Source organism: Dermacentor andersoni, chromosome 8 (genome assembly GCF_023375885.2).
Source record: "Dermacentor andersoni chromosome 8, qqDerAnde1_hic_scaffold, whole genome shotgun sequence".
NCBI classification, from domain to species: Eukaryota; Metazoa; Arthropoda; class Arachnida; order Ixodida; family Ixodidae; genus Dermacentor; species Dermacentor andersoni.
The window spans coordinates 57,818,746-57,845,517 of NC_092821.1; the positions used below are offsets into that span (position 1 = coordinate 57,818,746).

At 45.2% G+C, this 26,772-nt stretch overlaps 1 protein-coding gene across 2 annotated transcripts in view; it reads left to right on the forward strand.

The window, feature by feature from the left end:
- The window catches only part of LOC126526342 (uncharacterized), a 106,730-nt gene that overhangs the window by 22,217 nt on the left and 57,741 nt on the right, over positions 1–26,772 (forward strand). For both annotated transcript variants that reach the window (XM_050174244.3, XM_055068146.2), the window contains exon 3: positions 23,501–23,729. In XM_050174244.3, the coding sequence (XP_050030201.3) occupies positions 23,501–23,729 (229 nt within the window). The remainder of the gene's footprint in view (positions 1–23,500; positions 23,730–26,772) is intronic.

Here is a 26,772-nt window from a genome sequence, read left to right on the forward strand (position 1 = left end):
ATGGTGCACAGACCTTCGGACATAATTTGTAGGACCTACGAAAAAAGGGAAGGAAGAAGAAACGAAAACGCGCGTCAATATTCGCTTCTCTTCTTGTCTGCATGATTAAGGTCGAAAATTTGCTTCAATCTTGTGGATGTCACCACCAATCGACGCCTAAAGTTACAAGGATTACGCCGATACCAAGTTTTCAACGGTGGGTGGACATTTTCCCAATCGTTCGAAGACTTTTCTGTGCGACCTCTCCCCGGCAAAGGCTCGGCGGGCGAGCTCAGCGCGGCTCCGCACGCTCAAGCCATGATGTTTACGGCTATGCAAATCACCGTTGAGGGTGAAGATATCTCTCCCGACGAAGTCAGTGAAAGCGCTAGGTGGACCACGGCATTACACAAGCGAAAACCCATCAGCCAGGACCCGCTCGGGCAGGGCGGCCGAGTCACCGACCCGCCACGTGGTGGGAATAAAAGCCAGGCTCCGGCGAGTGTCAAGACATGGCTAACCACTGCTGTTCGAGTCATAATCCGTCCCCGTGGAGGACTGGACATCAAGAAGATGGGCCTCCTCAGAGTTGTCCAAGCCCTCACTGCCGCCGCTAGACTTACGGAGGCGGATATGGCGGAAGATATCATATGTCCGAACATGGTGCAAAACATATTGGTGGCAAGCACGCCATTAAAGCGCAACGCCATGGCCTACGCCGATGTGAATGCGACACTTATTGGACAAGCAAGTTACGAAGTTAGTGCATATATCGTAGCCCCCGAAAACACATGCGAGGGAGTTATTCGCGACATTTATCCAACCATCGATCGAGAGGAGCTCAAACGCCTCATCATTCAAACCAATAATTCAAGCGCTCTCGAGGTGAGAAGAATCAAGAACACAAGCATGGTTGTCATCCTGTTTGATGGACGCAATGTCCCGGACTACGTAAAATGCGGTCCCAGTTTGGTCAAATGCTCACTCTATCGCAGACAAGCTGAAGTTTGCTATGCATGTGGAAGACTTGGTCACAGAGCTGACGTTTGCCCAACCCCTGAAAATGCAATCTGCCGCGGCCACGGTGCGAGCAATCCGGATGACAAGCATGAATGTACACCAAAGTGCACCCTCTGCGGAGGCCTTAATCCCACGGCTGACAGAACCTGCAAGCAAAGGTTTCAAATTCCATTTGTAGTTAGACAAGGGAGAAGAGAACGGCGTAACCACGAACAATCCAACGAATCAACTGGGTCGCCAACCCCTCTCAAGCCGGCCCTCAGCAGCTTGCACAGATGCATGAGCCGATCCCGAAACCCCGGCGGCGAGGATGGCGGCTACCAGGACTGGGCCCCTTCTACGGGTCGCTCGACGGAACGCTCATCTTGCAGGGGCTGCAAAGCCCCCAGGTCCCGCTTAAGGGGCCACTCTCGTTCCAGGGGACCAGGAGTTCAGATTGAGGAGCCTGCTGATCGTGGTACCACATGGGCTGAACAGGTCAAGGAATCACCGAAAAAGGTAACGGGGGGTCAATCGCCAGAGCATTTAGGATTGATGGCACCCGGCTCGTGGATCGTCTTTCGTCGATGATGGTGACGTCACCAGTGGACTGGCTACAAAAGGAGACAAGCAGCGAGGGAGGCTCCAGAGGGCACGGCACCTGGCCTAGCGACAACATGCCTAAGTGGACGTTACTGCTGTTGCAGGTTCGTTATTTGCCTAATGCTACAACTTTTAGAAGCGATAACCGCTTTTTGTTAGCCCTGCCGTGCCCTCGCAGTTGCCTGAATTTTTTGGTTGACTCTTGGTCTATGATGATAACACTGTTGGTTTCAGGAGATGTTGAAGAAAATCCTGGGCCCAAAACCGCAGAAATGTTGCAATTAATCATTGATAATCAGGCTTCATCAGATGCTAAAATAGATGCATTAAGAGCTGAAATGACCGAAATGAATGAGAAATGCGAAAAAATGAACACTGCACTTAACGTGATTGCAGAATTAAACAAGCGAGTACAAACTCTAGAATCCCTTGTTCGTCATCAGGCGGAGTTAGTAGAATATGAAAATAGAAGACGAACCAATAATCTCTTGGTTTTTGGTATTGATGAGGACAAGGGTGAATCAGACAGCGACCTGAAACAAGCTGTTATTGAGAATGTCTTTAAAACAACCCTGGGAGTGCAAGTGAACACGATCGACAAAATTCATCGCATTGGCAAGAAGAAAGATGGTAGTAATCGGCCGGTAATCATGCATTTTTATGATTCGCGAGAAAAACAGTCTGTGATGCAGAACTGCGGCAAGCTGAAAGGCAGCTCGATAAGCATAAGTCAAGACTACGCTAAAGAAACTGCAGAAGTACGAAAAAAATTATGGCAAAACAGTGAAAAGGAATGAGCAAACGGCTAAAAGGTAAAACTGGTACGTGACAAGCTTAAGATCAACAATCATATCTACGTCTGGGATCGTGAAAGGAATAAACGGTGTCTGTACCGTACTGAGCAAGATAAGGTTCCTCAATTCAAAAAGAGGGGAAATACTGCTGGCCAGACATTGCCTCAGTTGCGAACTTCAGACAAGGCTTCTGACACGGATAGCGATTCTTCTCAATCATAGCTCAAAATTGTACTTGTCAACGCCCGCAGCATAGCAAATAAAGTAACTGGTTTAGAGTATCTACTAATTTCTCAAAATCCTGATGTATTGATGTTGACTGAGACATGGCTACATAGTGCAATTAGTGACAGTAGTATTTTTCCTCCCGACTACAAAGTATTTAGACGCGACAGGGATTCCAGAGGTGGTGGCGTGGCTATTGTTGTGAAAAGTTTTATGAACACAGTCGCTCTTGATTGCAGTCTCTCTGAAATGGTTTGGTGCAAGATACACTGTGCAGACATGTGATATATATTAGGGACTGTGTACAGACCACCAGCCACTCCGCCAGAATTTTTGGATGGCTTGAATGAATTTCTTAGCTCCCATGTAAATGAAAACACAAGACTAATAATGGCTGGTGACTTTAATTTGCCGCATATTAACTGGGAAAGTCTATCAACGGGTAATGTAGAAATAAGGAGCGCCAATAAAATGATCCAGATTATGTTTTCACATAACCTTAAGCAAATAGTTAAAGACTTCACAAGAGTTACACCAATGTCCCAGTCATTGTTGGACGGGGTTTTCATATCCAGTAGAATACCTGACTATACTGTATCAGTTGATAATGGTTTGTCAGATCATAAGATGGTTTGCTTGAATGTACCGCTGCACACAAGAATCTGTAAGCAAGCATATGTCGTGATGTATGTTAAGGATTATGGCCGTGCGAATGACACGTCTATACTAGACGTTCTGGAAGAAAAGTTTAATGAATTTGAAATAGCACCAAACCGCGAAGGTGTAGAAGAACTATGGGACCGACTTAAAGGCATAATCAAATACTGCATAGATCATTTTGTCCCCACACGTATAAAGAAATCAAAGCAAAGAAATCCATGGATTACTAGGAACATCATACATCTTAAGCGTAAGATAAAAAGATTAAGGAAGAAAAAAAGCAGGGCAACAGAACTTTCTATACCCAAACAAATGCTGAAATCTGCATTGGTGGAGTCTAAGAAAACATTCTTCAATAAAACGCTTACAAAGTTCCTCAAATGCTCGCCACAAAAGTTTTGGCGGTATTTCACAGATAGAAAGGATGAAATAGAACAGATAGCGGATGGCGACGTAGTCGTGACAGAAAAAAAAAGATTGCAAACGTACTTAATCAGTACTTCCAATCAGTTTTCACCAAGCATAGATGTGATAGTGGCGATGATCCTTTAGTCTGCGCAATACAATACCCAATGGAAGACCTACGCATTACAAGGGAGGGCGTGTTCCAACATTTGCTTACGTTGGACGCAAAAAAAATCGTGTGGCCCAGATGAAATACCGACGGCATTTATTCAACGGTACGCTGAATGAATGTCGTATTATTTGCAGCTTTTATTCGAAAAATCTTTGCGGGATCGTTCAGTACCTCAGGACTGGCGCGATGCCACCGTCATTCCGATAATTAAAGGTGGCAATAGGCTATGTGCAAACAACTATAGACCAGTCTCGCTCACTTCTGTGTGCTGTAAAGTCCTAGAGCATGTAATAGCTAGACATATTCTGTATTTCTTAGAAAAAAACGATTTATTATGCCCAGTTCAGCACGGTTTCCGATCTGGCCTTTCGACGGTGACACAGTTAATCGAAACTGTACATGACCTTTGTAAAGCTATAGATGAATGCCAACAGATAGATGTGGTATGTATAGACTTTATGAAGGCATTTGATAAAGTTGCACATCATAAACTGCTTTCCAAATTGAGAAGCCTAGGAATTAGTGAAAATATAGTATTGTGGATTCAGGCATATTTAACAAACCGTTATCAAAGGGTCAGAATCGGGAAAAGTGAATCGGGGAAGTGTGTCTGGAGTGCCGCAGGGATCTGTTTTAGGTCCGCTATTGTTTTTATTGTATAATAATGATATTCCTTCTCATGTTGATCCGCCTGTAAAAATTAAACTATTTGCCGATGATTGCTTAATTTACACGCGTGTAACCTGCGTGGAAGATCAGATTAAACTAAACAGCTGCCTGCAATCATTAAACTCGTGGTGCCAAAGTTGGGGCATGGTAATTAATTTTTAAAAATCTACATACACTCACGTAACTAAAAAACAGAACTTTATCAGATTTGAATATAATATAGGAGAAAATGCCTTGGTCGAGGTACAGAGTTTCCGATACTTAGTTTCCGACAGTGACGCATAATCTAGACTGGCGTATTCACATTGAGAATATCTATTCGAAGGCTTACCAAAAGCTCTGCTTCCTTAGGAGAAAGCTTCCAGATGCGACTAAAGAAATTAAATTGGTCGTCTACAAAACGTTTATACGACCAATTCTGGAATATGCGAATGCTGTGTGGAGCCCTCACCAAAAATGCTTAAAAAAGAAGGTGGAAAGGATTCAGCGGATTTCAGCACGCTTTATATGCTCCAAGTATCGCCGTACTGACTCGGTTACAGAGATGATACAGTAGTGTGAATTAGAAACGCTGGAAATGAGAAGAATAAAACATCGACTCAAACGTTTTTTCCAGATAATGCAAGGGGCATTAAAAATAAATAAAGAACATTATGTGAAAGCGCCACTAAAACGTGGTTCAAGAAGAAACCACAGCAGGGTACTACAACCTATTAACACACGTACGGATGTATATCGGTATTCCTTTTTTCCTGATGTAATTGAACTATGGAACAAACTGTCAAGTGACGTTGTGGAGAGTGTGAACGTGCAGCAATTTGAGCTGGGTGTCGATATGTTTTTGAGAAATGGTGCACAAATTTTGAATTCTGATTCATGATTGCTCATTGAAGTGTTTATGAAATGTATATGTTCTTCTTCCCTCCCTGTAACGACCCTCACTGGAGGGTTAACAGTATGACCAAATAAATAAATAAATAAATAAATAAATAAATAAATAAATACATAAATAAATAAATAAATAAATAGGATAGCACAATTTGAAAGAGAAAACGCTTCGTTAAAATACGCCATGAAGCAGCTCACAGCAGAAATTGCAGAACTCAAAAAGGCCAGCAAGGGAGAGATAGTTCAACCCACTCAGGCCCCTGCGGTAGAAATGCCCATGGACATTCCAGTAGCGGAAACGACTGCCAATGGTCTACCCAAAAAGAGGGGGTTGGTAGTTCATGCCTCAGACAAGAGCGCCACTATTCGTAAATTGGAAAAAAACAATAGATAAAATTGGTGAATCCCTCGAAAAATTTAAAGTTGTAAATGCAGCAGAAGGGTTTGACATGTTCGAAAAATATCGAAAATGACGAATATTTACCTTTCAATTGATGCAGTAAGAAGTGTCATACCGGTAAATGTTCTGGTGTCTACAAAAAGAACTTGAAGAAAATGGATAAGGATGAAGCCAAGGCTTGGGAATGCGACACGTGCAAAAGAGAACGAAGAAATTATGACACTGATTCTGATAGCAGTGGCACGGAAACGCCCCCGCGAAACAAATTAACTGAGTCACAAGGGCAGGACTCCTTGGCTATGCTGATCGACGACCTATATAAGAAACTAGTGGAAGTCTTGTGTACGCTTGAAAACATTGAAAAATAAGGTAGGCAAGCAGAGCGCCACAACTGAGACTATTGAAAAATCAACACACTTTTTGGCAGCCAAGTTTGAAGAGCTGACAAAGGTCGAGGATCAGCAAAGAAAAATTGCTCAATTGCAGAAAACCACAGAAGAGCTGGAACAAAATAGAAAAAAGAAAGACAATGGAATCTCAAAGCATAGAGAATGTGTTGAAAGTGCTGAGCAGTACTCAAGAAGGAAAAATGTAGAAATACACGGTGTTCCACATATACAAGGTCAGGATCTGTACCAGGTCTTGGTAGATCTTAGCAGCAAGCTTGATGTCCCCTTGTCTGAAAGGCACTCATTTGAATGGGTACACAGATTGAAGGCACAGAATGACAAAATCGCTCCTATAATCGTCAGGTTTACAGAACAAGCAGCCCGATACTTGTAGCTGTCAAAGAAAAACGTACTTCGAAAATACAAAATTTTCATCAATGAACACTTAACGAAAACGCAAAAAGAACTTTTTTGAAAATGCAGAAAACTTGCCAAAGAGCTCGACTATAAGTTTGTCTGGACACGAAACGGCAAGATTCTAGTTCGAAAGGTGGAAGGCGCGAATGTGATAAGCATTACCGCTGAGAATAATCTTGCAAAAATGCCCTAGATGGCCTCGTTCAGTTCTTTTCATGATTGGGACCTTCACGTTACAAATATCTTAGCTGATAACAAAATAAAACGAGAACTTGGCTTAATACATTAAAAAAAAATATGGGGTTTTACGTGCCAAAACCACTTTCTGATTATGAGGCACGCCGTAGTGGGGGACTCCGGAAATTTCGACCACCTGGGGTTCTTTAACGTGCACCTAAATCTAAGTACACGGGTGTTTTCGCATTTCGCCCCCATCGAAATGCGGCCGCCGTGGCCGGGATTCGATCCCGCGACCTCGTGCTCAGCAGCCTAACACCATAGCCACTGAGCAACCTCGGCGGGTTTGGCTTAATACATATAAATGTGCGCAGCATAAAGAAGAATTGCGATCAAATATGCGCATATGTACGCAACATTGATGTAACTGTGATCACCGCGATTAATCTGAATTCAAGCGAATAAGGTAGATGCACGCTCAGGGGTTACTCACAGATTCTTTTATGCCGAGAAAATTGATGAAGAGGTAGAGTTCTTGTATTTGTGAAAGATAACTGGGTTTTTAATAGTATCGAAGTAGTTTTTGATTATGCAGCAGTTATTGTTGTCACCCTAAGTAAAGTAGCTGTGACCTACACCGTATGTGCGGTATTCAGGCTACCCACATGAACACAGATTTGTTCCTAGAGGAGCTAAACTCTGTTGCAGAAATATATGAATGAGAAGCAGCTTATACTGGTAGGGGATTTGAATATTGACATAATGCAAGTGTTTAGGAAAGCGGGGACAGATTATCTTAATTTACTAGCAGAATATGGACTGGTCAATGTAATTAATGAATTTCTAGCGAGGAATATTTGGGTTCAAGAGTAACGAAAACCCGCATTGATCATATTGTCGTTCGGCTCGGACAGCAGCGCTAAGCAAGCGGCGTAATTAAAGTCAAACTAGCAGATCATTACTTTATATCACTTTTAGTCATGTCTGACAATGACGAGAGGATTGCGAAGTAAGAACAAAAAACAAATTATAGACAACGCAAAAGTTGACATGTACATAAAGGATACAGATTGGATTTCACTTTTACATTTAGACCAAGCCAGTTTATATGCCAAATTTGTTGAAACGTTTAGGATGATATACGTAAACTCTTCTGAAATCATAACAATTAAGCAAAGAAGTCCTAATACGAAATGGATTACGAGTGATATTATTGAGCTGTGCTTTCAAAAAGACAAAGCATGGCAAAGGTGCAGAAAAGAACCGGGCAACGAAAAACACAGAGCGGAATTTCGAACTTTACGAAACGCGGTGACAGCTAAGTTACGCCTGGAAAAAAAAAGAAAATATTTGATGCGTTGATTTTCAGAATGCAAAAAGGACGTGAAAAAGACTTGGACTACGGCAAACGAATTAATGGGCAGATCCAAGCGAGCTAGCGTCAATGATACCGTAAAAATAAATTTCCCAAATGAAAACATGCAGATGCTGTGCAATAAATTTAACGAAACTTTTATTGCTGCAGCAGAGAAGCTGAAAAAAACGGAGAGTGACCAACATTTAGAATACGAGCCGAAACGCACATGCGCGCACTCAGCTTATCTTCCAGCGATGACCGAAGTTGATCTTTGGACAATAATTCAAGGCATGGAAAAGTTCAAATCACCAGGGTTTGATAAAATCCGCCCTCGAGATTTGTACTTCAACTTTCACAGATTCAAACAAGTACTTTTAAAGATTCTAAACGGAATTTTCGAAACACGCATAATACCCAAAGAACTAAAAATTTCAATCGTAAGGCCTGTCTACAAAAACGGAAAGAGAAGTGATAGCGCAAATTACCGACCGATAGCGATATTGCCCACAATAGCGCCTATAATGGAAAAATATGTGGACTCTGTAATGAAGCCATTCTGTGAAAATTATCCCCTGGATAACATGGCGCAGTTTGGTTTCACAAAGAATAAAAACAATTACCCTGCTATAAGAATTATCTGACTATATTAGCACATCAATAGAAAATAATAATGTAGTCTTAGCCCTATTTGTAGACCTATCAAAGGCTTTTGACACGGTAGTACATAAGATATTACTCAACAAGCTAAAGAATCTAGGATTCAGAAGTCACTTCTACAATATTTTTTATAAATTATTTTACTGATAGACTACAATGCGTTAAACTGGGTGATAGCTACAGCAATTTCAAATAAACAAAGTGTGGTGTGCCCCAAGGAAGCACGCTAGGGCCAATACTCTTTAATATATGTCTCAGATCTCGGCCTCCTACAACTGAAATCAAAACTTTTTCAGTACGCTGATGACACTGCGACAGCGCTACAAATGAGTGACTATAACTCGGAATGTCAAATCTTCCAAAGAGACATATCAGTAATCGTATAGACTGGTTCGCACACAATTCAATTTTTATAAATCATCAAAAAACTAATCTGCTTCAGGAATCCACATAAGGCGCTTTCATTTAACATGAATGTATATTTGCACGCCCCACATTGCAACGCATGTATTTGTAAACCATTACAGTTTGAGCGTGTGGTTAAGTATTTAGGATTTTTTGGGGATCAGCATCTTACCTGGAATAACCATGTCATACACGTTTGTGGAAAGCTAAGAGCTGTCGCGGCCACGATGTATAGTCTGCGCGGGAAAACGCCTATCAATTTAAGAGTTACTATATATAAGGAATTAGCAGAATCGGTAATTTTATACGGTATAACGTTATGTGATACATGTTCTGATTATAAAAAGCAAGCTATTGATCGCGTAGTCAAAAGAATTGTAAATAGGATAACTTATGGAACTGGACTAGAACAATCAGACAGAAAAGTATAATAGTCTATGAATACTTCCAGTAAAGGAGCTATTTAAGTATGTTGTTGTAACACGCTATTATTATTATTCAAATTCTTTTAAAGTATTGGTAAAAAAAGACGTTGTGTTACGAAAAACAGAAATGTATTTTAAGCCAAGGGTGTTAACAAACTATGGAAAGAAAACGAGAAAGTATTATGTCCCTGATGTTTTTTATGAACTTGATGCAACACTGTATGACATAAATTCAGAAGGTAAAATGATACAAAATGTGAGGAAGTGGTATTTAAATATTTATTGTAATATGTGATATTTATTGCGATTCTTACGTGACTGAAAAACGTGGTATTAATTCTTTGTGTGTTAGAATATTTTACTTTGAAGTTGTATAATTTTGAACGGTAGTTGTATGTTTCATATCTCTATTGAAAGCTGTACCACCTGCTGCTTGGTCTTCTAACAAGCACGATGTGCTTACTTAGGCGAGCAAACAAGATCTGTCAAGAAATGTATTTGAAATAAACTCTGATTTTCTTTTATTTGATTTGACAAACTCGCGGAGCCGGTCAAAGCACTAGGGGTCAGATGCGATAATCTGGAGCGCCACGTTTCTGCAACGGCTCCAATTACGTCATTAGACAAATTGAATAACACCGACACTGAAAGGTCGGCAGCCGCTGCACTCCGCAGCATTTTATAATACAGGACCTCCACGTCCCACCATGGCGGTACATCACAGGGTAATTAATGTCTGGCAGTGGCACTGTAGAGGATGGCATCGTAAAAGGAATGTCCTCGAACAGTTCATTCGCACCCACCCGGAAAAGATTCATGTGATCCTATCACAAGAAACGCTCACGGAGAGAGAAGTGGCTCTTGTGGGGAAGGAGGAAAGGCTAGCACTATTTTCTGCAACCCATGCGGGAGCACGGCTCAGCGCCAGCAGGGTGGGGGAGATGGGAATAAAAGAGAGAGAGGGCAGGAGAGAGAAAGGTAGAGGCTCGTAGAGATGGAAGCGAAGTAGTAGCGGATCAGGAAGCCCGAGGTGGTGGAATGGCCGTCAGGCCATCCGTCTTTGTAGAAATGTCCTATAGTCTCGCCGAGAGTTCCGACGAGTCGAGGTACTCGACGACACTTAGAAAGGCTGGTAGCTGATTACGACAGGGGAAGAGGATATCTTCCTGTCGTGAACGGATGCAGTCACCGTACCGGTCTATAAATGGCACACCGAATATGGTGGTGGGAAGAGGGGCATCATCACATTAGTCATCAACAAATGTACGTTCATAGCCCACGATCTCAATCTTGAATCCAATAAGGTTGAACACTCGCTCGTTGAAATCATCCCCAGCGGACAGTTCAAGACAAGTTTATTTATACTTAACATATACAGTACACCCAAAGACGTCAGGCAAAGATTCGCAGCAGTTATCAACAGGGCTACTAGCAAGGCCAAGACATTCCCACTCCTGTGGGAATGTCTATGATATCTATGGGCAAAAATACTATGAAATCCCACAACCAAATTTTCTGGTCCCCTATTGCGAACTGTGCTTTTGTACGTCTCCGTTTTTTGCGTTTCCCTACTTTTATTCCACCAATTCCAATCCAATCTCCAATTCCAATCGTCTCTTACTAATCCCTAATGTGGACATGCTTACTTATCCACTGCTCTCGCTGAACCCAAGGGCTTCAAGGAGGCCCGTGGTGCCTCAATTGACCGCTGGGTAGACGTCTTCACAGTCTACTAAAACATGCTCCACAGTTTCATTACCTTTACCGCAGCAAGCAGATGCTTCTTCTTCCTTCTTATATCTCGCTTTATAGGTGCGTGTTCTAAGGCATCCCGATCTCGCTTCGGAAAGTAATGAGCTTCCCTTTGAGTAATCATAAATAGTTTCTTTCCTGATTTCGTTTTTCCCTCTTAAGTAGTTAATCATGGCAGGTTTCTTTTCCATTGCCGCCAGCCATGAGATTATTTCGGCCTCACTGACTTTCCGCTTCACGTTCTTTGTTGCTGTGCTGCCCACCCTACAGGCTGCATACTTGCTGGTAAGCTTAGTTCTTTTCCTCCACTGTGAATCAATGTTTTTTTCTGTACAGATACCTCAACACTCTCCCAGCCAATTTCCTTTCTTGCACATTCCTCAGTCGTTCTTCATACTCAATTTTGCTGCAGCTTCCCTCACTTCAAAACTATTCCAGCCCATATCGCCCTGCGCAGCTTAATTTGTAGCCTTCTCGTGAGCGCCCAATGCGAAGCGACCCACTGACCTTTGGTTCACATCGAGTCCTGATTGTACCCCTGATTTAAAGCAAACAACGGCATTTCCAAAAGTAAGTCCTGGAACCATTACACCTTTCCACATACTTCGGAGCACCTCGTACCTATTGTATCCCCATAGCGCTCTGTGCTTCATTATGGCTGCATTTCTCTTCCCCTTCACGGTTATTGTTTTTTCCTGTGTTTACATATACCTATTGCCTTCGTTTATCCATATACGAATGTATTTATGTTCTGTTACCCGAGATATTTCCTGGCCCTGTATCGCCGCTGTCTGTTCACTGTTTTCATTGAATACCATAACACCTGATTTTCTAACACTAAATTTCAAACCTAAATTGTTGCCTTCCTGTCCAAGATATTAGCCAGACGTTGCAAATCACTTTGCTTGTTAGCTAGCAACACAATGTCGTCCGCATAAAATAAACCTGGAAGCTGCTGCTCTACTACTGTACCCGCCTGTTTGTATGAGAGATTAAACCCGATATTACTTCCTTCCAGCGCCCTCTCCATCCGCACCATGTGCATCATAAACAGGCAGTGGGGATAAAAGGCACCCCTGCCTCAGCCCCTTGTTGATACGAACTTTCTCCTCGTTATTCATCCCTTCCCATTAAACGCAAACGGTACTTTCTAGGTAAATCTCTCTCAAAAGCTGTAGACAATCGTCACCTAAGCCTTCCCCTTCCAGAATATCCCACAATATGTTGCGGTCCACTTTGTCGTAGGCTCCTGTAATGTCTAAAAAGGCCACATATAACGGTCTGCTTTCTACTTTTGATATTTCAATACACTGAGTAAGAACAAATAAGTTATCATCTCAACAACTACCTATTCTGAAGCCATTCTGAAGTTCTCCCAAAATGTCATTATGCTCTGCCCAAGCTTGAAGCTTTAATTTCATTGCCTGCATTGCTATCCTGTATATTACCGATTTAATGATCAATGGTATCCCTTACCTTTATAGGCTCCTGTAATGTCTAAAAAGGCCACATATAACGGTCTGCTTTCTACTTTTGATATTTCAATACACTGAGTAAGAACAAATAAGTTATCATCTCAACGACTACCTATTCTGAAGCCATTCTGAAGTTCTCCCAAAATGCCATTATTCTCTGCCCAAGCTTGAAGCTTTAATTTGATTGCCTGCATTGCTATCCTGTATATTACCGATTTAATGATCAATGGTCTCTCTTACCTTTATAAATTAAATTCATTCTACTTTGTAGCCAACTTTCTGGCATTCGTCTATATCTTAAGGTTTTTTTCCACTGCTTTCGCCAGAGCTTCCTTACTCTTTGGTCCTAGTTCATTTATCAGCCTAACGGGAACCTCGTCTAGCCCTGTGGCTGTGCGCTTAGGAATCTTCTCCTCGGCTTTCTTCCAGTTGAAATTTGTCAGCACCAGCTCCTTTTCCACCTGGGTCTCTTTAATGCTCTTTTTTTCTTCAAATACAACCTCGACGTTGCCTTTAGAAGATTGGGCTGTTATTTTGAGGATGTAATTTATTGCCGCTTCTCCTTCCAGTCTCTTTTCATCTTAGTCGAGGATATGTTGGTGTATTGTTGTTGACTTCCTGCCTAATAATTTTATGTGGTTCCAAAATATTCGAGGTGCGGCCTTCTTTTTCTCACGTATTTCTGACAACCAACGTTCACTTTCACCTTTTAATTTTGCTTGCACCAGTATTTGAACCATAGACTTTTTCTCGTATATTTCCCATTTACTGGCTACTTCATCCTGCGGCAACTGCGCCTTCTTTGCCTGCCTGTGCTCTTGGGATCCTTTCTGTCGTTCGGCGATCGCTTCTCGTATTTTCCTGTTCCACCAACTTTTCTGTTTATTTTTTCCTTTCCAACAAAGATGTTGTTTCTCTTTCCGTATTTCTGTCGTTATTAAACTTAGAAGCTCACTATATTCCCACCCTTAATTTTCCATTTGCCAAGTTCTTCTTCGAATCTAGTGACTATATTTGTTATTTCTTCAGCGTTCAAATTTGGACTGGCCATTTTGCACTCCTTGCTCTCTTTCCCATGTACATATCCCATTTTCAGAAGGATACGTTTATGGTCACTCCCTATGCTGCTATACGCTTCCTCATCAATGATCGTATCTCTAAACTTATCATTAATTCCTTCTGTCATCAGACAGTAATTAATGGTTGATTGCCGGTCTCCCACTTCCCATGTGATCTGCCCTTCACACTTTGGCCCTGTGTTCACTATAACGAGGTTATGTTGCTCACAAAGGTCTAGCATTGACTTCCCGTTGTTGTCAGTATAGCCATCTAAATCCTGTATGTGGGCATTCATGTCACCTAATAGGATAATTTCAGCACCATTCCCGAAACCCTTAATATCAGCGCTTATGCATTCCACTAAACTCCACTTTCACTACGTTCTAGCTCTCGGGAGAATGTAGCGCCACATGGTGTTGTATAAGGGAAGTGCAGCCGACTTCCGGTGTAACTGGCTTCCGGTAGTGGGCCGAGAGAACGTTGGCGGCTGAGTGTCGACTGTACCGACTACCAAGAGTCTGACGCTTCGTTCAAAATGCTTGGGAATGCAGCATTCCGTCTCTCTAATCTAACAGCTCACCAATATTTAATTCAGATATGACGGCAAGGAAAGCAGTGGTTTCCTCTGCGGAGAAATAGGTTCGCGTAAAGCACGCTGCGGCGAGCGAAGTTGCCGTGGGGGACGCCATTTTGCTTCTGCTTCAGGCGTTGCTGTCTCGCAGCTTCACCAGCGTGGCAGTCCCGCGGCTAATTCCTTCCCATAATTCCTAATGCTACGATGCTGAGTTTACATGCTCCGCGAGAGTCGACTCGCTCCCGTAAATCTACCCTCACCTGGCGCATTAATGCGATGCGCTAGAAAGGCGATGCGATGCGACACTGTGACATTCATGTAAACGCGGCTTATGGATCGAAAATCTTTTCGTCGATGCGATGTCTGACGCTGGACGCCGACGTCGGATATCTGCGACACGGGCTCCTTCACGTTATCGTGTTAAAACCTCCGCTTCGACCTTTGGCGCCGCGTATATCACATCGCGTTTCTCCTCGCGCGCTAGGACGCGTTTATAGGGCATTTTTTCACTGCATGCTAGCAAGCACTGGCGTGGCTTATGTGTAGAGCAGATGACTCCCGCGAGGCGAGCCGCGTTTCGATCCCGGCAGACACTGGGTTATTTTTTTTTTCTCGTTCCCGGCGATAGCTGCTACTGGCACCATAGCCAACCGAAGCACTGTTGTAAATAAAACAGGTAGGAAAGACGCCGTTCAGCCCTCGATACCCTCCGGTCACGGCTCGCGCGATTATGCGAAAAATGGTTCTCAAAACAGATGATTTATGACCAGCGCGGGAGTACCTCGTTCAGGAGAGGTTTGGGAGCAATTAGCATGGATACGCGTCCATCACTTGTCAGCCGCACAAATTGGCATGTTGACGCAGGGGACGGAGTCAGTGTACGATTGGAGTCAGCGTACGCTCCCCCTTTCACTGTTTGTGCCCCGTGATGTGCGTGCGTTTCCGACCAAGCTTCCTTCGGAGAGAAAGGGCAACCGACCTCCGGATTGGTGGGACCTGATGTCATCTGTCTCCTGACGCCGAATTGGGGGAAGTGACTGAACAATGACCACGCAGGGCATAAAAGGAGCAACGGACGGCGGGAGTGATCGGCTGCTACAACTTTATCACGAACTTTTTGAGGTATTACTTTGAATTTTCTTGTAAAACGTCCTGAATATCGGGCCCAGCCTCAGGTTCCCTTACTCCTCCACGAGCGAAGTACATTCCCACATCTTCGGACCCCCCGTCGCAACATCGGCTATTGGAATGAGCCCCATAACAGCTTGCGCTGTAAAAATAAACCTTTAGTTGAAAGTTTAGTGCCAGTGTACTTTGTTTCCTCGTCATCTCTAGTTCTACTTTTCGCGCTAATAAGTTCTATATTGGGCCTTGTCAAATAAAAAAAATATATCGAAACAGGCACACCTTAACATATGCTAACATAGGCAGTGACACTTGGAGAAACCAAGAATTTTTCTGTATACCATCTTGCAGGAACCTGTCGGAAGGAAATCGGTAGACAAATGATCCGCTGTTCTTCGCCGCGAGTTCTGGACACGCTAAACATTCTTGCAGAAAATTGCTGCATACGAGATATTAAGCGCCACTTATAACTTGTGTGATTTTCAAACTTCAGGTGTCTATATATATATATATATATATATATATATATGTATGTATATATACGAGTGTGCGCGCGTGATCTCGGGGTACTCTGCGCCGGCAGGGCCTGGCCTGTAGCTTCCATCTCGGACCTCGTTTCACCCTGTAAATAAACATCATTCGTAACATTTTTGGTGGACGTGCGGGGTAAATCTTGGACGATCCTGGACGACTCAGCTCTACCAACTGTCTGACGGAGTGGGCGCTTGGCCGGATTACGACCACAAGCAACGGACATGGCCGATTCCGGAGAAGGCAGTGACGACCCCACCTGTGACGGACCAGACAGCAATCACGCAGGTCAGGCTGGCTACTGGACAGCGCTGCGAGAGCCACCCGCCTTTTTGAGGAAGGCGAACGAAGACATCGACGACTGGCTTAAACACCACAACAGAGTGAGTCGCCACAACCACTGGAGCACTACGAAGCAGCTCGATAACGTCGTTCTTTTTTCTCGCTGGAACCGCGCTTCTCTGGTTTGAAAACCACGAGAGCGTTCTGACAAGCTGGGACAATTTTGTAGAAGAATTCACCAAGTGCTTCGGGGACCTGACCTCTTAGAAAAAGAAGGCTGAGCAGACGCTTTCCCGACGAGCTCAATTACCTGGCGAAACGTGTACAACGTACATAGAGGCTGTCCTGAAATTATGCGGAATCGTCAGCGCTACCATGACAGACGAAGACAAAGTAGGACATCTGCCTAAAAGATTCGCTGAATATGTTTATAATTTTCTTATAACGAAGGAAGATCTTAGTACTCCGTCTGATCTGAGGAAACGCTGCCAGGCATTTGAAGCGCTGAAAATGAGAAGGATTGGGCCAAAGTTCGGACGCTTGGACAATGTTACTACTATTGCAAGTGTGTCCGTCCCAACCAACGACGACATCTCCTCGGTGATTCGGCAAGTTGTTAAAGAAGAGCTTGAACGCCTTAAAGTTGTTGACGACGCTCATGTGTGCCATCAGTGTGCATTTGATCATCGCTCTCGTGTGCCACCGGCCACCTGGGCACCTCAGGGTTACCGAGAACCTCGCAGGACCTATGCTGATCGTACGGAGAGCAGCAACTTGCCACCACAACCGACAAGTCTGGGACGCCGACAAGATGCACCACAACGATTTGTTCCGCGGGCTCTTCCCTCCTACAGCCAGCCTGAGAGTACGTTTCCACCCATAACACCCATGTCACCGGTGTCACCCGCGACAAGCCGCGACTCCCGCATTTGCTACAGCTGCGGTGTGCCTGGACACGTTGCTAGGTATTGCCACCGCCGCCAGCAGCGTGCTCCATGGTTTAATTCCTGCACACCCTGCGTGCCCGCTGACGAGCCCTGGCCGTATCCCAGTTCCTTCCAGCGGCTGCAGCAGGGACGCGGGAACCGCAGTGACTCCCCCGTTTCCGATCGCAGCCTCACACCACCACCGACACGACAACGACGCTCTCCCTCACCTCGTCATCGCTCGTTATCACCGCCGCCGCTGGGAAACTAGCTGGTGCAACCGACGGGAGTGAAGCCGCAATATTTTCATCTTCATCAAGACCCCCTTGTGTAAAATTGTTTAAAAACAAAGTGTGCGTTTTAGTTGACAATGTGAGTGCTTTTGCTTTAGTTGACACCGGGGCGGCAGTTTCTGTTATGAGCCTGTCCTTCAAAAATCGTCTTCGACAAAAAGTTATGTTTTCTTGGGATCGGAACGCTACCTTTCATGGATTTGGTGGGGAAATGTTACGTCCACTTGGGGTCTGTTCTGTTTCAGTTACGATAGGGGACCAGACATTTCGAAATGAATTTACTGTGCTTGAACGTACAACGGATGACACTATTTTAGGAATTGATTTCTTGCGTGAGTGGGGGGCAACTTTGGATTGTGAAAGTGACGCGATTTCTCTTCGCCGCGACGCACGAACTTCAATGACAGATAGCACCAGTGATGCCGCCGACGTTCTCTCCGTGTCACAAGATGTGTGTTTGCCCCCTCAGGCTGCAATGTTTGTACCTCTGAATACTTCTCGCCCACGAACAGGTTCTTGTTGTGGTTTAGCCGAGCCCGACTATAACAATGTGCTCAAGAAAAATGCGATAGTCCCTCGCTCCCTCGTTGTCACCGCTGATGGTTGTACTCGTTTGTGGACAGTGAACGTTTCAACCCAATCCATAACATTGCCGCTAGGACTTAAACTGGCAAGCTTTGATGAACAAGCCATTGTCAGCGTCGGAATGGTCGAAATGTCAACTGCCGAAAAGAAATTCAACCCCAATTCCAACCATGATAATTCTGCTGACTTTAAGCGCATGATTAACAAGTCGCTGTTTTCTAGTGAGCAGTGTCTGCTGGAAGCTGTGCTCCCTCGCTACGCTATAGTGTTTGATTTTGCTCAAGGCCAACGAGCGTCCCATACCGGCCTCTCGGCCTCTCGTATGCAACACCGCATTCATACAGGGCAAGCAACGCCAATTCGTCAGAAGCCCTACCGCGTTTCACCTTCAGAGAGAAAAGTCATCGCCGAGCAGGTCGAAGAAACGTTACAGAAAGGAGTGATCCAGGAATCACGTAGCCCTTGGGCTGCTCCTGTGATCCTAGTGAAGAAAAAAGCCAACTCATGGAGATTTTGTGTGGACTATCACCGCCTAAACACCGTCACAAAGAAAGACGTGTACTCCCTACCACGAATAGATGACGCCGTCGACTGCCTCCACTCCGCGTCGTATTTCTCTTCTGTTGATTTACCGTCAGGATATTGGCAAATTCCCATGCACCCCTCAGACAAGGAGAAGACTGCATTCGTGACACCTGATGGTCTCTTTGAGTTCAACGCTATGCCCTTTGGCTTATGCAACGCTCCAGCGGCATTCGAGCGATTTATGGATACCGTGCTCCGCGGACTGAAATGGGAAATTTGCATGTGCTATTTAGACGACGTCATTATCTACGGCCGGGCATTTCACGAGCACAATAAGCGCCTGTCGATCGTTCTTGACTGTATCCAGCAAGCTGGCCTTATTTTAAACTCGAAGAAATTTCATTTCGGTGAGCGTCAAGCCCTCGTACTAGGCTTTCTGGTCGACAAAGACGGCATACGACCAGACCCTGAAAAGATAGCAGCGGTTCGCGACTTTCAACAGCCACAAACGGTGAAAGATCTGCGAAGCTTTTTGGGCCTTTGCTCATATTTCCGGCGTTTTATCAAGAATTTCGCCCAGCTTGCCTCTCCCCTCACGTCTCTCCTTCACAAAGACACCCAATACTTGTGGGCTGCTGACTGCGAGTCGGCGTTTCAACAGCTGAAATTTTTGTAGACTTCTGGACTGGTACTGCGGCATTTTGATCCGGAGGCGTCAACTGAGCTGCACACTGACGCCAGCGGTGCGGGTGTTGGCGCTGTGCTTGTTCAACTCTGCGATGGCAGTGAGCATGTAATTGCCTACGCTAGTCGGACACTTACAAAAGCGGAGACAAACTACACCGTTACTGAACTCAAGTGCCTAGCAGTCGTATTCGTCATTCAGAAGTTCAGTCCGTATCTACATGGCCGCACATTCACGATAGTGACTGACCATCATTCACACTGTTGGCTGGTTGGGCTGCGTGACCCGTCTGGTCGGTTGGCCCGCTGGGCTTTGCGCCTTCAAGAGTACAACTTTTCCGTTAACTACAAGAGTGGACGCTGTCACACGGATGCTGATTGCGTATCCCGTCTCCCTTCGCCGCATACTAAAGCTGCTGATGATGACTTCGATGACTACCTAGTTTCCATCTCTTCCGACTTTCCAGACCTGCGTACCTTCGAGAGCGAGCAACGTTGCGACCCTACCTTGAAATCCCTACGGGCAGCTGCACGTGAGCCAGCCGGAACCACACCGTTTACTTTTCGTAATGGTTTGCTGTACAAAAAGTTACTCGGCTGATGGTCTTCCATTGCTTCTAGTTGTGCGCGAAAACGTCCGACCTGCTGTCCTTGGTTCCATGCATGACGATATCACGTCCGGGCACCTTGGCTTTGCACGCACACTACATCGACTTAGACAGAGGCTCTTCTGACCCAAGTTCTGGAAAACAACGAAACAGTATGTCGCCAGCTGTACTGTTTGCCAGCGCCAGAAGCAAACGACGACGGCCCCAGCAGGCTATTTACAATCAGTTAGGCCACCGACGCTACCCTTCGAAAAAGTCGGCATCGACTTGCTTGGCCCGCTCCCAAAGACGTCAGCTGGCTACCGCTGGATTAAACTATGCGTACATTATCTTACTCGTTACACGGAAACGGCGGCACTTCTATCCGCCACTGCAGCAGATGTCTCTTCATTTTTGTTGCATCACGTCATACTCCGTCACGGCGCTCCCCGGGTTGTCATCAGTGACCGTGGACGGCAATTCACCGCCGACGTCGTTGAACAACTTTTACTGCTTTGTGGTTCTGCATATCGGCATTCCACTTCTTACCATCCGCAAACCAATGGCCTCACGGAGTGGACGAATCGAACCCTTACCAACATGTTATCAATGTATGTCGCTGCTGACCACAAGAATTGGGACGCTGTCTTACCTTTTGTAACGTACGCGTACAATAGTGCCAAGCACGAAGTTACTGGATATGCGCCGTTCTTTCTGCTATACGCACGCGCTCCCCAGAGCTTTCTGGACACTATTCTACCTTCATCATGCCAAAAAGATCCTTCCATCGGCCAGACTCTGTGTCGTTCTGAGGAAGCACGTCGACTGGCGCATCTTAGGACGTTGTCCTCACAAGGCAACAGCAAGATTCGCTATGATGCGCGGCATATCCCCGTCAGCTTTACTCCCGGTGATTATGTTTGGTTGTGGACACCTGTTCGCAAAAAGGGATTGTACCACAAGTTTCTCGCCTCTTACACCGGACCATTCGTTATACTCAGTCGCTTGAGTGATGTGAACTATGTCGTCGCCAAAGTGACGGCAAGTAATCGGTGTTCACGTGCGACGCAAGTAGTTCACGTGGCCAGACTCAAGCAGTACAATCACGGGTCCCTTTAACTCGCTCAGCGAGCTTCGTCTGCCCCCGGGGAAAATAAAATGTTGCAGCACTGCGCGACTGAGGCAAGGAAAGAAGAAGTAGACTGTACGCGCGTGATCTCGGGGTACTCTGCGCCGGCTGGGCCTGGCCTGTAGCTTCCATCTCGGACCTCATTTCACCCTGGAAATAAACATCATTCGACCCGCCGTGGTTGCTCAGTGGCTATGGTGTTAGGCTGCTGAGCACGAGGTCGCGGGATCGAATCCCGGCCACGGCGGCCGCATTTCGATGGGGGCGAAATGCGAAAACACCCGTGTGCTTAGATTTAGGTGCACGTTAAAGAACCCCAGGTGGTCGAAATTTCCTGAGTCCCCCACTACGGCGTGCCTCATAATCAGAAAGTGGTTTTGGCACGTAAAACCCCATAATTTAATTATAAACATCATTCGTAACAATATATATATATATACAGTGAAGCAGACGCGCGTATGAAGCGGTTTATTGACGTTTCGGCCACGGTCCGGCCTTCATCAGAATACATTGCATGGTGTCAGTACAGTTAATATACATGTGCTTATCAACCAAATGAAGATACGTTTACATGAAAAACGAATAACGTGGGCGAACAAAATGCATCCGAATCGTTCAAAGGATAGCTGACACGTGTATAGACCGATGGCGATTGCAAACATATAATCTAAAATACAAAGCATAAACACGCACCGAAATGAATTGTAAAAACCAATCGCCACGTGACAACAAAACGTTAATATGTGCGCAATATGTGCTATGTTATCAAGCAAACACAGACACAGAAAAAGGGGAATAGCGACATACTAGTAGAAGAAGGGACAGGTGAAGGGCTACAAAGACAGGCAACTCAATTTTCCTACACATTCATTCATGCCACACGCGGCGGTATCAAACTTATGTATAAGGAAGGATTCGCGGGCTTCTCTATCATAATTTGAGCGAAATCCAGTATCAAGCAACGTGACTCTCAGTTTATCAAATGAATGGTCAGGAAGATGTACGTGTCTTGAGATGGGCAGGTTGGGCAACGTGTTAGCGTGGGATTTATGATTGTTAAAGCGGAATCTGAAAGGCCCTTCTGTTTGTCCGATGTACCGTTTTTTGCAGAGCGTACATTCAAGCATGTATATTACGTTTTTTGTGTCACAGTCGAAATCGCCTTTGATTTTTAAACAAAAGTTTGAAGACGTACTAGTAACCTGTTGTGATGTGACCATGTAGGGGCATACTTTACATCGCGGTTTTCGACAAGGATGGCATCCGATGGCATCAGGGCAGTCAGTCTTAGATGATGGCGCTAGTATATCTCGAATATTTCTAGCTTTACGGTATACTGCTTTAGGCGGATCAGAGAATATGTTTTTGAGGCGTTCACTTTGCATAATGTTCACTTGTTCACTTTGCATACGGTTGATACGCACATGTTTATTAACTGTACTGACACCATGCAATGTATTCTGATGAAGGCCGGACCCCGGCCGAAACGTCAATAAACCGCTTCGTACGCGCGTCTACTTCACTGTGAATATCTACCCGGACCCAGAACTGCTTTTTTTCTGGTAATATATATATATATATATATATATATATATATATATATGAGTGTGTGTGTGTGTGTGTTTCAAATAGTTTTAATTTATTTATATAGTTTTATAGTTTTATTCAACTATTGATGAAGTCTGTTAGATGTTAGATATGTGTTGTAAGAATGTTTTTCTTTGTATTTATTTTGAATGGGCAGTGCTGTACTAATTTTGTTGTTGTTGTTGTTGTGTAGTAACACGACATAACAGGCGCAGATACCGGACACGCGCACTGGGCCCTTAATTTCTTGTCTCGTTTGGGCGCTGTTGGCTTTATAATGTCGTCTTGTAGAGAAGTTTTCAGCTACTTTATAGCAGGCCTATACCTTCTTTCTTTTCTCGTCACCCTATCGCACTGCCCCGCGGTTGCCCATAGTGTGGGAGGCAACCACACTATGCCGGGCACACCCGCCGTGGTTGCTTAGTGGCTATGGTGTTGGGCTGGTAAGCAAGAAATCACGGGATCGAATCCCGGCCATGGCGGCCGCATTTCGAGGGGGGCGAAATGCGAAAACACTCGTGTACTTAGATTTGGGTGCACATTAAAGAACCCCGCGTGGTCCAAATTTCCGGAGTCCCTCACTACGGCATGCCTCTTAAATTAAATCGTGCTTTCGGCGCGTAAAACCCCTGATTAAATTTGTTTTACTATGCGGGGCAGGTGTACACCCACCATTCACTTTGCTAATAACTTCCAACACATCCTCTCGATCGTGTTTCAGTTCGATTTGACCAGCTGTTTTTTTCCCTCATTCTTTTTCCACAGCTTTGCTTTGGGGATACTAGACCACTTTGATGACTATTATGCCATTGAAGCGGGCATCAACTCCGAACACAAGGCCTACGGATGTCTGAATGATGGAAATTCCTGGCAATCACTGGCCATTATAATCGATTATAAGCCAAAGAAGGATGATTACATCGCCATTTCTATAAAGTTGAAGACACCGTTTGGCAGTAACGCAGGCGGAAAGACCCCTATAAACCAAGTGCAGGTTTGTATATTACCAGTGCATTATGAAATAAGAGAGCCCTTTGCATCAGAATGGCGTTCACCTGCGGTAGAACAGGCTCACCAAGCCTGCCTAGATATCCCCGATTGCGGACCACAACAGCACCAGCACCGATGACAAAAAAAGCAGCAGCACCAGCAGGGTTACCTCTTCTCGCTTCGTTCGAATGCAGTGCGTTAGGCGTGGTCTTCTGTACCGCAACTTCGCTCCTGGGAAGCTACTTGCTAGGACTTCAATTGTGTCTGTTGTGCCGGAGGAAGAGGACGACTACGCTGGAATGGCAAAGTCGTTTACAGATCTATAACGCGAGTAGCTAACTATAATTACAATACTACACTAATTATGTGATCTCTGACTGAACTCTGCGTCACATGGTGGCGATGCCATCGCTGCTGATCACGTTGGCCTTTGCAGTTTCGCGCAATTTTAGTGCGTAATATACAGAGAGTCTGGGACTCCCTTCGTGGGCTTGTTTAGGTTTGTGGTTAATGCAGAATAATCACACGAAAAGGAATGCCGAAGTTATTCTCATTTTCGTTGAACAAGATCACTCTGTAAAGGTAATTATGACTCATGCTTGGAAGAGACGAGTCACTGTCTGGTGATGTTACAGAACAAGACTGGCACATCTTGGCGTCAATGCCTAGGTCGCGAGCGTATAGCGGAAGCCAAGAGCAAGAACGACAGCTTGGCATTTTTAGGTGGTCGCCGAGTCTGGCAATGAGCTCAGTTCTGGCTCCTTCCAACGGTGAAATCTATGCATATTTTTCAGCTTCGTTTTGAAGCAAGTATTCCAATGAGTGATCGAGAGAGGTCGGGGAGAGGTCGCCGCTGCTCTGCGAAAACTGCCGGTGTGGGCGTAAAGTGCGTAAAGTAATTGCCTCGCGCTTGCTTTTATTGTGACAGCAATTATATGGACACTCAAGAGGCATTTCTGCCGCCGTAGCCGTCGGCATCGCCGTAATATTCCCTATAAAGTCTAGGTGCGATAGCATCTTGGCTGTGCGCCGTATGCTATAGCTGCGAGTAAAAGCATTCGAGGGTGAGCCGACGATGGTGGGGGTTCGATTCCTCCATCGCGCGCAGAGAGGGTGCAGGGCGATCTATTCCGGCGGCGGCGTATGGTGCTGTCTTATATTAAGAGCGATCTGCAATGGGAACAGAGCGCGTCAAGTGCTGATAGCTTCGTGTACGCTGTGTTCTCGCCGCATAGTTCGCGTTAAAGCGAGAGGCAGCACTCAGTTTGCTCGCTACTTCCTCCGGCCAGCGTTTTGACAGCTAGCGTTCATAGAGAAGCATGAGAGCGGACACTGCCCGCAGGAGCCTGTCTTACGCGATGCCGCCCCTGGTCAGACCGCTGATATTGCCTTCCGAGATTTTGGACGCGCGTTGTCGCTCTGTTTTGGTTTCGGTTTCGATAGCAATGCTGTCGATTCTGGTTCGCCTTTGCCTGTGAAAACGTCCGACTACGTCGTCTATAGTGGAGCGCAAGAGCTTTAATATTTCATTTTTAAGCACGCCACACATACAGACGCAAGAAACTTGCGGATGGCAACCTTCTTGCTCGAAAAACAGCCAAGCTTCTCGAAGAAACTAAGCAAGGCTGAATAATTCATGCAGAGTGGAAAAAGAAAGCCTCTACTTATTGCAACTTATTTGCCGTTTTTGAGCCGCTTTTCTCAGTTGCACAAAGTAGGAAGCAGCGCTCGTTGCCGATGCCGCCCCGGGCGGCGCCGCCGAGAACCTTCTCCGTCGGCGTCGCCGCCGCTGGGAGGCGGCCCTCAAAAGTTCGGAGCTGGAACCGTCCGGCAAGCCGAAGATTCCGCCCGAGTCCAAGGACTTCGGGCCGCCACCTGAGGCCACCACAGCCAAAACTGCCTGACAACTCTTCTAATAAAGCTGATTCTTTTCCTTCTTTAGATTGGAAATAGCACAGAAAAAAATACGCGATAACACACTTGCTAAAGATACCGACACAGACAAGCATAGCTCAATGAGACCAACCACAACTAGAATGAATTTGCCACGAAACGCAACGCGTCAAGTAAACGGCACTTGCGAACCGGCCCAGGCATCGCGCACGCACAGCGAGCGCGATGCCTGGGCCCCAAATGCGCGGCACGCTGCTGGACCCCAAATGCGCGGCACGCTGCTGGCGCCGCGGCGCCAAACAGAACTCTTGCGTGACGACACGCGTGAACCAGCGATAAGTGCTGTGCTTCACACCGAAAGTGACTTTTGGCTAATTACACGCTGTAAGTAATGCACATACTTTTCCGCAAAAGACGGGCGTAAAATTAAACGGCTGGCTGCACGGTAAACGGTCACCACGGCTCATGTATTCTATGCTACGTGTGCCAAATACGCTCACCACCTATAACAAATGTCTTGCTGACAATGTTCTTAGCGCAAGAAACAAAAATTATTTCTGCAGGGAGATGGAAACAACTAAGTGCTAAAGCGAGACGGCGCCTTCAAAAGCGCGGTGGGGTGGGCGTAACCAGCGGCACATGACCGGCAAAGCATCGACGTCGTTATGGAAACAGGACGCGCGGGCGCAACTCGCTAGATATATGAGGAGCTGTCTACATTTGAGGTTATTATTATTATTATTATTATTATTATTATTATTATTATTATTATTATTATTATTATTATTATTATTATTATTATTATTGGCATTCCCTTTGAACAGGGGCTGTGACAACTAATCATCTAGCCTGCTTGATTTATTCAGGTATGCTACATGTCTGTTACGTAGCGTTTTTGTATAAATCTGCCTAGTCTATTTGTTTTCCTTCAAAATCTACCTTGTATCGCTAGCTAAGCCTGCAAGAGATCCGGTCGTATCAATCTCTGCCCTGCCTCTTCTACCAATACTCTAAAACGTCTCTAGCTTATCTCGGCAGTTAACCATTTCATGCTTCCATGCACTTTAGAATCAAGTGCTTCTGGAAAGCTAACACCTACGGTTCTCACTGGGTGAATTCCTTAGCCTTCCATCAGGATGTAGTGAGTGGTCTCT